This window comes from Pyrus communis, chromosome 10, assembly GCF_041283825.1.
Source record: "Pyrus communis isolate YQ-2024b chromosome 10, ASM4128382v1, whole genome shotgun sequence".
Classification (NCBI taxonomy): Eukaryota; Viridiplantae; Streptophyta; class Magnoliopsida; order Rosales; family Rosaceae; genus Pyrus; species Pyrus communis.
The window spans coordinates 26,367,133-26,380,920 of record NC_142574.1 but is presented as its reverse complement, the minus strand read 5'-3'; the positions used below and the strand labels follow the sequence as shown (position 1 = coordinate 26,380,920).

General features: G+C 35.4%; 1 protein-coding gene across 3 annotated transcripts; it reads right to left on the bottom strand.

The window, feature by feature from the left end:
• Positions 1 to 9,243: 9,243 nt before the first annotated feature.
• On the bottom strand, positions 9,244 to 11,694 carry LOC137729283 (thioredoxin O2, mitochondrial). Of its 3 annotated transcripts, none has more exons than XM_068468158.2 (7): positions 11,413 to 11,692; positions 11,237 to 11,302; positions 11,092 to 11,142; positions 10,902 to 10,981; positions 10,610 to 10,654; positions 10,289 to 10,383; positions 9,244 to 9,454 (listed from the first exon to the last, which is right to left on the bottom strand). In XM_068468158.2, exons 1-7 carry the CDS (start codon positions 11,657 to 11,659, stop codon positions 9,445 to 9,447), a joined length of 594 nt encoding a protein of 197 aa, XP_068324259.2. In that variant the 5' UTR covers positions 11,660 to 11,692; the 3' UTR covers positions 9,244 to 9,444. The 3 variants fall into 3 exon arrangements, with proteins under 3 accessions (XP_068324259.2, XP_068324260.2, XP_088533335.1); XM_068468159.2 differs by having other exon boundaries at positions 9,370 to 9,513; positions 11,413 to 11,694; XM_088677209.1 differs by lacking the exon at positions 9,244 to 9,454 and having other exon boundaries at positions 10,196 to 10,383; positions 11,413 to 11,694.
• Positions 11,695 to 13,788: the final 2,094 nt, after the last annotated feature.

Genomic DNA, 13,788 nt, shown 5'->3' with positions numbered 1-13,788 from the left:
AAAAACCCTAACCTAAATGCTATTTTATGTATAGCTGGTGAAAGTTCCAGAACTGTTGCGTTTTCAGACAAGAGAGAGCGTGTCCTTACTTGAGAGAGAGAGAGAGAAATGGATTGGGTGGTGAGGTGTGAGAAAAATGCCTTAAATAAAATATGTTCACCTTTGTTTGATGTTAGTCTAATAATACAATATCATGGTTTTCGTTACAAAAATTTAAGTCATTAAATCTAAACAGCGGTGAAGTGAGATTGCATGTGGTGTGGTGTAGGACGGGGGAGTGGAGTTATTGGCGGGAAGACAGCCCACCAGTGTGTATGTACTTTCTCTGCACTGCAACTAGTGCAACAATACTATAACACAAGTCCTTTTTCCACAGTGATCTGAGCGCCTCCCATATTTCTGTTTAATTTACTGTGCATTTTTCTGCATTGAACCCCCCCTTCTGCTTAATCTGTTCTGGCTATAATATGCCCGGTTAATTTTGTTAATTCAAGATTAATGTTTATCATTCAGGTCAAAGTGTTAGGTCAAGCTTCTGCAGTAACTTCATTTTCAACAATATAATCAAATCGTATATTGCATAGTGTATAGAGATTGATGAACTTGAAACTGATTTGGTTATCTTTTTAAGTAAAAGTTCAACGATCAAGCAGAACTCAATTCTGTGCCAATTCAGTCCTGTGGAACCCCATACGGCGGAGACCAACTTAGTATCCGATGTGTAAACAATCCGCGACAAATAAAAACGAAATCGTTCTCTACTTTTTTGGTATACAATTTTCTTAGTAACATTAACATTTTTACAAATAAATTGCAACAAAAGTTTGGGTCAAAACCTTGCATCGGTTTTCCTGCCAGAATTGCATTGCATGTACTGTATGTCTGCAATAGTAATAATGAGTATGAAAGAAACACTTACCTGGGACAACTCTATAAGACGTGTTGTCTTATATCCTTTAGAGTTGTCGCATAAATTGAGATTTGGCTGTAGAATGATCAAATTGTATTTCCTCCGTAATAAACTAAACCTTCAAGCCAGACAGGTTTCACAAATAAGAAGGGCGTAGGCTCAAGCAGGGTTGTGAATGCATCAATTCAAAACCATTTTTACCCTAAAACAAATTTCAAATCTTAATCATCCTGTTGTAATTAACAGCTAAACATGATTAGCTAGGAGCACCCAGATTGTACAATATCTAATGCAGCAACATGAAAATAGTACATTGTTTTGGCTTACTAATTAGAATAAGAAATAATAATATGATGAGACCATTGGTTGTTTTGTCTGTTTTAGCTGTAGGTACAATCGCACTACCTCGGTTAAAAAGCTTTGTCATATGAGTCATGACCTACAGCTCCTTTGCTTGTATTTATGCATACTTGGTGTGTCCTTTTTTCTTTTCATTTTTGTTTATATATTAATACGTATATACGTTGTTTACAAGTTTAAAAGGATATATATACTTGGTCTGTGGATTATATGATTTTAAAAATTCATCGAATTACTCAAAAACTATTTTGTTATGTATTGAATGACTCAAAAACACCTAATTATGGTCATGTTTGTCCTCTCATTTTGGGAGGTGTGTCCCATTTGGATCCTACTCATATGCTCGAAATCAAGCCCAGCAGTGAATCAGGTGGAGGGTTTGATTATAGTGTAAAACTTACCTGCGATTTTTAACTTTATCACGTGACGAGAGATATAAAGTGATATATAAAATTTGTTATGGGTAGCGATATGTGAAACTTACCCAGCGCCTTTTGGTGGAGTCTTATTTTGCAATTGTTGTCCAATTGGTATTACATTGTGCCAGTGACAATCATTATGTTGGCGAGTTGAATCAAGCATGCCGTGCAATACATATTATTGCGTGACTGGAAATGTAATATTTGACATATATATTGTGAAATGAATTTTGTTGCTGATGAGTTGGCCAACATAAGCCTCTTCTACCTTTTGGGTCCGGTCAATTTTGAGTAAGTTTCATCTTCCTATAAGCAGTTACTATTATATAATATTTTTGATATCTCTCCCAACCTTATGACATTATTTTGTAATTTCTCTTTTGTCAGGCTATTAGTCCCTTTGTTTAACAAAAAAAAATGTAGAACATATATGTTTAATTAATTGAAAGATAAGCATTACAAACATTGAAGGATTAGAAGTAGAAAAATGGAATTTGAGAACAATTTATGGTTATTGTTAAGGGTTTTAATGTGTTTAGAATAGTGATTAGTAGTTTTATATCAAACAACAAAACAAGGGGACTGGAAAAAGGAGACAAGAAGGAATGCATGCATTCTGCAAATTCACCAGCTGCATCAAGCAATTGTTGGGTGAAAAATTAGGCAGAGGTTCACGTGGAATTAAAGCGGACAACTAGCTTTCCAAAATATTCCCTAAAATAGTTAAATTGAGATTTAACACAATAACGTTTAACAATAACACCAGTTAGGTATTGTTTAATTTTTTTAATAAACTAGGTTCATTCTCCTTCCAATAATAATGTCTAATGGTCTATTAGTGGATGCCATGGTAGCTTAAGATTCCTATTTATGTCGTGTTAAATCTTAACTTAATGTTAGAGGTTAAAATATTGGAGATATATGATGTATTCGCATTCTTCAAAGGATTTGTTCGTGTTAAGTACATATTAAACGTTAAAAAACGATATGATCAATTTTAATGCTATTTGCTTACACTTAGTTTGACATGTGTATTTTTCTACTTAATTATTACTCAGACACTTGACCGATATTTCTTTCAAAGTTGGTCAATTTGGTTGAGGTAAAATTATAGTTTTATATTTTAGAAAGGAACTTCGTATGAGATTTTAAAAAGAATAGTAATTTTAATGCTCTTAATTTAAATACTGACACTTCTTGTTACAACGGGTGATGATTTTCGCATTTTTGTTGTTCTGTACTTGAGAATGAAGGAATGAAGAGAGAATTAAGGAACAAAAACAAGAGAAATAATATACGATGAGAAATTTAGATCATGGAAGTTACATTTGAGTTTAGGGCCCATTGGTATTCGGCCTTGTTATACTAGAGAACCATAAATAACTGTGTTGTGCTCGATTGCCTAAAACATGCGGTCCAAACACATTGATGGACCTTTTCTCACTTGCAGCTGGATTTTTTTTGTTTTTGTTCAACAGAGAGGGATTGTTTTTTTTTTTTTGGTGTTGTTTTGGGGCGCGGGGGGGGGGGGGGGGGGGGGGGGAGATCGACGGTGTGTACAGTAGAATAAATAAATAAGACACAAAATTTATGAGATTTCTTTACAGTCAGTGTGACTGGAGTACGTCCTCGGAGATAACTCTCTATATTCTCTCCTCTCTTTTTCTTCTCTCTGACGTGAGCCTTGTGGCTTCTCTCTTCTTCCTCTCTTCTTCCTTCTTTCTTTTCTCTCTTTTCAGCCGTATGTCTATCTATGTATTTGTGTGTGATTTTATATGGAATGATGAGGCAACAAGTGGATTAGTGGACAAACATGTAGAGTTGTAGTGGGTTGGCCATCCACACATTAAATGACTTATAAGATTACAACATTCTCCCTTAGATGGCCACAAGTCTTCAATTGACTTGTTTAAAAATCTTGATCTGTTTTAGATGCTCCCCCTGATGAGTATCTTCCCCTGATTTCAAATTCTTTAGGTTGATCATTGATCCTTCTACTTTAATCTCTTAGCGGGGAGAGTTGCCGAATGAGGTGCTTTACTTGTTGTTAACTTTCCACAGGCCTTTTCTTGAACTGGGCTGTAGGACTTTCTGCTAGACTTGCACCAAATGTCTAAATTTACTCCTTTTATCTGGAACAGAATATGATTCAAGAGTGGCAGACACTTGATCTTGAATCGGACTTATGATTTCTTCAAGATCCTTGGAACTTGTCCTTGAATGAAATGGAACCACGAGCAACTCCACATATCAAGTGATCTTTCGCTTCGTCTGGGATGAATCAGTTTGTGTTTTGTTGTGCTGTCTCCACATGCTTCAATGTATCATTTTCGTTTGCCTTATCTGTTCCCCCTTGCAGAAGTGGTATTTTTCCTATACAAGTTTGACATCTTCTCTTGTAGTATTTGTCCTCTGATGTATGAGTGGAATGCAAACCTTGCATTTGAAAGGTCCTTCAGAATATCACTTCTCAGTGACTCATCATGCTTGACAACTCCAATCATCATATCAGCAGCTTGAAAATAAGTATTCGAGAGCAATGCTAGGTAAGCAATCAGGAAAGTTTCTAGGCAGTTGATTCCTGACTGGAAATCTAATTTCAAGTTCAGACTGATTGCTTTGTCCTCTAGGTGATAATAAGAACAAAGAAAATGACAGGGAGATTGCATGATATGAGATACTTTTGCTCTCATCCCTGATACTATGAGATATTCTTCCTCTGATGTGACTTATTTGAAGAGGTATTCTCGGAGAGGAAGAAAACTGAGTATTTCGAGATGCTTTGTTGAATATGCATTCTACTGAGTATTTCGAGATGCTTTGTTGAATATGCATTATCGAAAATGATGAAGAGTTTAGGTATTTTTGTAGGTCTATCTTGCCATGAAGGACGAATGTCGACATATATAGAGTTCTCTCAATAGCAAGTAGTGGTGATGTGCATTTATTCTTATCAGCAACTGTGGTGTAATTAAAACAGTAAGATTCACGCATTTTCAACTTTATCAAAGATCTTTGACAAAGTTGCACGTGATATCCAAAAGCTAAGATTACGTATGAGAAATGTTGACGAACTTTATCCTGAAAATCTGGCTTTTGAAATTCGGAGAGCAGCGTCTCTTCAATTTTTGAACAAGTGGCCATGTTGCTTCTTCCTTTATAGAGGCATCAATTGTGCTCAAAATGTATGCTGGAAATACTACTGCATGTAGAATTTCCCTTTTCTTGCACTTCTGAGATTTTATTTGACCTCTTTTTTCCTTCATCATTTCTGAAAAATGGCTTGCCTATCTAACATTTGCTTAGATTTGAGTCTTAAGAGTGGTACAGACGAGCTGTGTCAGGATAATATATGGCGTTCATCCTTCTTATCTTCTAATGATCCTCTTACGGTTGGGGACTCTGTGATGAAGAATGACCTAACCACTACAGTGGTAGCTAGGAATCTTTTCACTCCCAAGGATAACAGAATCCTTTCAAACCGGTCTAATGAGTCAGTTGTTCAAAACTCTTTAGCTCTCAGTATTCAATATGCGGACTTTGTTTCTAATATGGGCTAACGCCTACTTGCTCGAACTCACCAAGTTAAATCATTGATAGCTGAGGTGACAAGTCTTAAACAAGAAATTAAAGGGCTCAAACATGAGAATAGAGTGTTACACACACTTGTAAATAATTATTCGATGAAACATGAAAAGAAAGCTCGACCAGCTACTGAAATTCAAAGGTCGGACTCAAAATGACAATCAGGTTCGAGTCTTTATTCCAAAAACACCCATTGTCTCAATCGTCTGGAGTTTCACCAAGTATTGAGGCTTCAAATAATCAAGCTCCGGTGCCTCCCTCTTCTGGGGTATTTCCTAGTACTGAGACTTCACATGAGCAGCCTTTGTGAAGGTTCCCTCATGTTTGTTCATTTTAACTCATGTGTATGTACATATCTGTAATTTCTCGGAGATATTAATAGATAAGCTTCATTTCATTTAATGTATTGTGTAAATACAATAAAGCATATACTTCACTAAGATGTGGTACTTCTAAATCAAATATCAATTTATTTTTACCTTCACGAAGATAAATAATCATTCTTAGTGTCTAAATAATTTGAGTATTCAACTCATAATCTTCAATCCATATGATTCTTTATAAACATCATGGATAAGATTCGTGTTGGCATATTGTTCGATTATGCAATTCGAGACAATATCTCTCTCAACACTTTATAAACTTTTTAGACTCTTCATGAGTCTAAATCTAATATTATCAACTCTTGCAAGAGATTTTGGTATGTTACAACAATATCATAATGATAGTACTCATTAAGGCAATTTATACCATCCATTGGTATTTAAGTGAATATTTTATGCTTTACCCTTCCAGGATTTTCTTCAAGCAATCTGAATCTTTCAGTGATTTTCTACACTTCATGACACATATTCCTTTATAATTTATACAGAGCAACTTGCTTCCATGTATATTTGAGAGATTTATTTATGGAGATATGATGTGGGCGACTTATAACCCTTCGTATATAATTCTCCATTTATATGAACTTATTTATAAAAGCATAATTTCATGTTTCAATTAGTAACCTAATGTCATATCATGTTGGTGTAATTCACTGTATTACAAATGCTCATATGTAACATCATTTGGTTCAACATCCTATGGCTGTTTGTATTATATACATATATATATAGGTCCATTTTTCTACGTTCTTACAAGATTGTAATGGAATTGCCTTTCTCCATTTTTGGCAAATAATATTTCCTTTCGTCGACGAACAAAAGAACGTGACTCAATATCAATATAGCTCATTGATGAATTTAGTAGCTGCTTGTAAAAACCAAAATTACCATTGGTTGTTATCAATCATTGATCACATATTCTCATGTGCATGCACATGCATAAAAGCTTTTCATTTCTTTGGATATCTATTGCCTATTCAAGGGCATTACACAATTTTCTCTAGGATAGTCATAATTTAGAGAATGCAGATCATAACCTCCTCTAGAGCGTTATAGAGTTGGGATTTTAATCTCCACTTCCGGGAGTTGAGTCATTGGAACCTATATGTCTATCATGCTTCATGCATGAGACATCAACATTCCCATGTCTGTGGATTGTCTTTTTTGGGACATGCATACGACGACTGTCATGCTTCTAGCATGCAACAGTTATGCTTTGGGAATGCAGTAGTTTAATAGTGTCATATTCTTCTTCTTTCGAAGTACTGAACCTTTTGAATCTAAAGGTCTGCCACGCTTCAAGCGTGTAACAGATTTGTTACCACATTATTTCGTCCAACAGGAACATCAATTCATGTTGGCACATTTGCAACAAGTATATGTGATTTTATTACTTTCGTTGCATCATTAAATGCATCTGGCATTTGATTTGCATATCGTTGCATCATTCAATTATTCTCATTTCGTTTTTATATTGATTGCTTCATGAATCAAAATGAGACAAATTCTATTCATTCTTCTGGAACGGTCTTTTCTCATCATTCTTATGGAATGATATTTTCTCATTATTCTTCTGGAACGATGTTATTTTCTTATCCTAACAGCGGAAAAACTGTCTTATAAAAAATCCTAGTCTGCAAGCCGCGCGGTAAACATATCCCCAATCAAGGGTTCCAAATGTTGAATGATAAATAGTAAATCAAATTCAACATAAATTTCCAGTTTGCCTTCAGGCCTCATTTTTAGTACATTGTGGCAGTGCAATAGACACATAAATAATATAATCAAAAACTTGTACATGTGTAATGTTTGGCTGGTGCTCAAATACGAGTTGTACTGAGAAATATTGATGGTTGGTAATTGGTCTCAACCAAACTTAATAGTGAATTATGTATAATGGTATGTCCACATGTAGAAAAACTTACAATCTCATTTTTATGAGCAGAACGTGGGTAATCAATTTCATCTGCTTAATAAATGCTTATGCTAAATCATTTTTTAGTATGAACATGAGAAACATGGTGTTCAACATCAATACCCAATGACATGCAATAATCATCAAAATTTCGAGATGTGAACTCTCTAGCAAAATGTATCATACATCAAGGAACTTCTGATCCTTATTTAATAACCTATGAATTGGGACTCTCATGGTATTTATTACAATTAAGTTGTGGCACTTCGGCTCTTCAAACTTAAGTTACTTATCAACAAACTTCATGTCCGATCTTGAGGATCTAGGGACTTCATTCTTGATCCTTTTGCATGATGAAACTTCAGGTCTAATCATTTTATGTGATGATGATCAAGAAACTTCAGGTTCTGATCTGATCGAAGAACTTCAGGTCCAGTATGTACTCATCGTAACAAAAAATATAATAAATAAATTAAAGCAATAGGCGGTAATTCCAACCATGGTAAATAAATTACTTTTAAGTAAATAAAACTTGTGACAATGGTTTTGATTCAGCACCATTCACATAATTATCAAAGCTTTAAAGCAAAGGGTAATAATTCTACCCAATATAAATAAATAGAACTTGTAATATGACTTTAAAACAACACCATATACATAAATATGCCAAAACAGAAAATGCAATGATTAAGTCCTCATCTTTTGCTTTTTTTCTTTTTCTTGGTTCGCTACTTCTTTTGTTTCATTCTTTTTATTTTATTATTATTATTATTATTTTTCATTTCACAACTCTAAGTCCTTTTAGTTACTCAGGAAGTAATAGTAACAATAAGTTCCAATTGTTGTTCCTCCTCCAATGAATTTCGAAAAAGTCGAAACGGTTCTCATAGTTTTGGAGTTAAGAGTGTCTGTAATTTATGAGAAGATCAAACCGTTATATTTAGTTCAAATGTTAGTATGATATGGATAAGAGGATATTGAACAACTTTCGTGAAGAAATAATTTTGATCTGAGCTACCGAAATAGAGTTTTGGTTCTCATAAGGTGCCTATCTAACTTTCTGCGGAAATTGAAAACTGGTGTGGTATTTCAAGCATCTGCGATGATCGCAGTGTTGTAATTTTCTGAAAATTTGATATGTTGTAGGTACTGGGCGTATGAACAACTTTGAAGAAGAAAGTATTTCAATTCGAGGTCTGCAAATTGGAATTCCGAGGCTGTTTACATGGCTATCAGATTCTTTATGAATTTTGAGTTTGTACTCTTTTACTTCTGCAAATGATGATATACAGTCATACAACAACATATATACATTTGCTTTAGGAAAATCAGTAGTACACAGATTTTAAGATGAAATGAAAAGATTTTCTTATCAGTGAGATTCCAGGCGACAGAGGTGAACAAGATTTGTGGCATTATGCTTTCCATTAACATCAGAGCTTCTCGTACTGATAACGTGTTGTAAAATCGACGGTGTGTGCTAGTTAACTCCACTTGGCTGGAGTACGCTCGACTCACATATATGCGGGGCAAATATGTATAGCTTTGTTTTGTTAACCCATTGTGAATATATATAGTTTATATCTTGGTAGTGATTCCAATTAAACTTCCATGTGAGAAAAACCCTACTGTCTATTCATGGAGGGTTTTGGATTTTAACTAATTACCATATAAACCAACACAAATTTGATAGAGCTTCAAAAACCAAACTTGTCGAACAAGTTAACCGTTTATAGTAGAAAAGGCAATCTTACAATCAGCTTGCTAGCACAAAAATAATTCTTACAATCTCCTTTAGTTTATTCTCCCCTTTGTCCATAAGTCTTTCTTGATCGTCTTTTTTTTTTTCGGGCGCAAATTGATCATCCTCACTCATTCCTGCCTGGAACACAAAACTACTGCTCAGCCATAATTCCAGATCATACAGCAGAAAGCTAGAAACTATAAGGAAATGTGTCAGTGTCTCTGCGTTTGACTGAGAGTGAGGAAGTGCAATACAAAAGCAAATGCATGAACGCTTTCTATTGTTAACATGCAAAAGCAATTCAAGAGAACATGAACTATCGATTCACAAGCATGTCCAAGAATCCTGAATTTATGCATCTCTTTGGAAACTACTTACACAAGTTAAACCAATACAACAAGAGTAACCCAAATTTAACAGCATACAGATCCCCAACAATTGCTACACCACCAAATGTTTTCCTTTACGATTTTCTTTCTTTTTGCAAAATTTTTTTTTAACAGACAATCAAGTAGCTAGTAAATGCATAATTAAGTGCCGTAACCGTAAAAAAGAGACAAAATTGACATAAATGTAGGAGGAACACAGTTGACCACCTACACCATCATCACATAACAATAACACCAAAAAACCACAGAAGGTTCCACATTGCGGAGAGTTTTTTGGTTTTTGATTCTCAAAATGGTATATCATATGGTCCAGTAGTAAGCTCCAAAGATAAAGTGCAAATGAATTATGCAACTACCACGTTTTTCAAAAGCTACTTTCTAAGTTTCATCAACACCAACAGTTTTAGTTACACACACACACATGAAATGGAAATCCTACGAGAGGGTTTAATATAAATTGAGCTATAGAACTGATTGCATTTGGAGAAACTTCAACCGCTAAAAACTATTATGCATTTAATATAAACACTGCATTCACAAAAGAGAAAGCACACAAGTGTAGTGTAATGTACTAAAGAATTACTTGTAGAGTTTTCCAAAAGTGTCTCTCAATCGAGCAACATCAGCACCAACAACTTCAGCCACCTTCTTTCCATCTTGAAAGAACTGGAATGTAGGCTGCACCAAAATACACACATCAGACCACGAACCAAATGGAGCTTGGATTTCACCATATCCAAGTTAAAACATATAGAAATACTAAGAAGCAAAACCAGTAATAATCCATTCAAAAGACCATCCTAAAAAGATCATCCCATGAGTGCCATGAATAAAAGAAGCTATATACGAAGAACAAAACAAATTGGAGCATTTTCTTTCAAACATAATAAGAGCAATCATTTACCACAGAGGAAATATTCAACTTGCCCAAAGTGTTTGTAAGTCCTTCCTGTAGATAGAATAAACAAGGTTAGGTATGAATTAAAAAAAAAAAAAAAAAAAAAAAAAATCATGCTCCCAAATTAAAAATTAATAAAATTACATCAAACTAGCTAACCATTCCATGCCAGATGGCTATGAGCCCACAAGTAAAGTTATTGCTAAAACTAACTTGAGAATTGAAACCCGTAACGAATAACTAGATTTCATAATTAACAACACTTAATATATAACTAGATTCCAATGCGAATGCGCACCTCGTCGATGTCAATCTTATATGTTGTTACATGTGGGTATTGCTCGCTCAACTCTCCAATGACTGGAGATATGAACCTGCCTGCACAAGAGATCACACCAAAGTACCAACTTTAAGTTCAAAACACATGATTACGCCACATTTCGTGCCAATGACTTCGTTGCTTAAAGGAAAACGTATTTCGAACTTACAAGGCCCGCACCAGACTGCAGTGAAGTAGAAAAGTGCTGGCTCAGCTCCGTCTATATGAAATTTAGCAAATAAATCAGATAACTTGCATAAATGTTTGATAAGTTTTCTTACAACAAAACAATTCGAAAAACCCAGAAAAATTACCTTTAGCTTTGCTGATTGCGCTGCTGTATTCATCCTCTGACTTAATGACAACAATGTTTGTGGAACCTGAAATTCAAGTTAATCAAGAATTCAATTTAATGAGCTATTCCAAAACCCAAAATTCAAAAATTGAAACTTTGAACAATGGCTGAAACAATAACAAAAAAAGGGAGTACCCGAGGGCGAGGAGAGAGGTCGAAGCTGCAGAAAGCGAGGGTTTGGGGAGTGGTGGAGGGAATTGGAGAAGGGTTGGGAGGTGGAAGGGGTTGCTGTGGGCGGCGGAGGTGGTGAGGTGGGGATTGAAGAAGCCAGGGTTTGGAAAGAACTGGAAGGAAGGTTGTGACGATGAAGAAGCGCGGCGCAGAACTTGCTGCGATTGCCGAGCAATTGCCGTGCCATGGCAACACCTGAATTCCTTGCCATTTTTGTCTCTCGATTTGGTTCTTTGTGTGGGGTTAAAGGCAAAAATAAAGAGGCCACAAATGGGCCAGTTGATGCGAGTATATAGGCTTGGGCCATAAGTCCTATTCAACCCATAAAAATTGTTATTTTTTGTGTGTGCACGCATATAGGCTTGGAGCATCGGGTAAAAGGTGTGCTCATGCTCAGGGGCGGATACACCTTAAGGCAATGTGGGTCAGTTTACAGAAGAGTTGTGTGCTGTTCTTTGAAAATTTAAGATGCCTTTGAAATTTGTCTTTCAACTATTCGACGAATTATCTTTATAGGCACTAAGCAGGGCAGGGTAGCTGCTAGTCTCATACTTTTGTATGCGTTGCTATGAACATCTTTTGATAGGATCATTCAATATATGTTTGCATCTGTTGGCATGCTCGCTCAAAAATTATTGACATCAGTCGATATGTTTGCTTGAAGCATACGTTGACAAGCGTGCAATATGACTTGACAAATAACCTCAAGCCTACCAAGGCTCAATGAAATACCAATTTGCATGCTATTTCGTCCAAAAAAAATTGCGCCCTATTCTTTATTTCTTATTAGCATCCAAATAAAATAAAATAAAATAGTCACCGCTCATGTGTTTCAGTTTAGCTAATTATGGCACATACGTTATAACTCGTTTATAACAATCTTGGTCTGTCCTGCCAAGTTTGTTAATTAAATTTTTTATCAAATTTATAACCAGTTAGCCAGTACCAGTGACTATAATTACAGTAAGCCTTGTTGTAAACACTGCCAAACATAAACCTTGCCAAAAGTCGTTTCAAATTGCAAAACACACTAATCATGTTTTCCATGGGTCTTTTGACCCCCAGTTTTACAACAACAACAACAACAAAAAAAATTGTTATCAAAATTTAATCCAGTCGAATTTTAGATAAATAACGTGATGTCATGTGTTTTAAATTTTTTACATAACACTACAATATTGATGACATAAAATGCTAGAACGGTGTGTAATAGAACGCATGTAAGTCTATCTCCTTTGTTTGCTGGCCTTGGTGAATTTAATCTACTAATAGACATGGCCATAACCTCCTTCCCAATGCTTGTTAGTTTCGTTTGAGTTTTGGACCCTAAGTTTTAATAAGACTTGTGATCTATATCGTTAGGAGCATGTGAAGAAGTTAGAATCACATAGGGTTAACTAACTAATTAAGATTAGGTATAATATTTACATATATTATTAAGCGTCTGCAACGCTATATGCTGAATGTATATACAAATGACAAAAGTTAAAAATTTAATCTGACATGGGAAATTAATTAAAAGAAATCACTTTTGAAGATGACAATCTAGCTAGTTCTTTAAATCATTTGATATCATAATATACAGTATTATTTGACAAACCCTAACTTAGATTTGGTAGCGGACCAATTAGCTAGCTAGTATAGTCACAGGTCACGAGTCACAATTGTTAATAACTAATGTTGGATGTTGATCATAGACGTTGCACCAACTATATATTCTTGTGTTTGATCACCTGCTATTCACCAAGAACACAAACATAAATTCAAGCCATTTGATAAGGACATCCCCAGTTTATATGTCCCAATCATCCATGGAGGATGGCATACACTTAAAGCAATTCGACTGCATTAGATTTTGATGGTTGTTTATCAAACCTAGGGATATCACCTAATTTATACTGGCCAAAATTACCATAGTACCCTCACACACTCGTACCACAAAGTACAACTTGTATTCAAAAGTAGCCATGTCGGATGGCCACAGTTAGTTGTGCCGTTCGGAGGTGAAGAAGTTCTTGTGTGAGGTCACAGTTAGTAATGAATTATGGGTGTTGTGTGAGAGGGGAGTTGAACACGAATGAACATTAAAAAAATTAGGGTGGGAGAGGTGTAGATGTTTGTGTGTGAGCCGTATGAGCCATCTGGTCCGGTCTATGGACTTAAGAATTTCTCTTGGAGGTGGGTCGACAAAGCTATGCGTTTTGGTGGAAGGATGAGAAGTAGACCCATTGCTTGTTGTTTTGCATGAGCTGTCTTCCCATCCTGCTTATTCGTGCATGCATGCGTCATAGTGGAACATTATTTCATCCCTTTAATTTCTCTGTATTTTTCACAACTTTT

Coding starts and splice junctions, on each gene's coding strand:
- LOC137729283 (XM_068468158.2), bottom strand. CDS start 11,659: ATGGCAAGGAATTCAGGTGTTGCCATGGCACGGCAATTGCTCGGCAAT. Junction 11,303..11,412: donor ACCTCTCTCCTCGCCCTCGG/GTACTCCCTTTT, acceptor CTTGAATTTCAG/GTTCCACAAACATTGTTGTC. Junction 10,655..10,901: donor ATAAGATTGACATCGACGAG/GTGCGCATTCGC, acceptor TTCTATCTACAG/GAAGGACTTACAAACACTTT.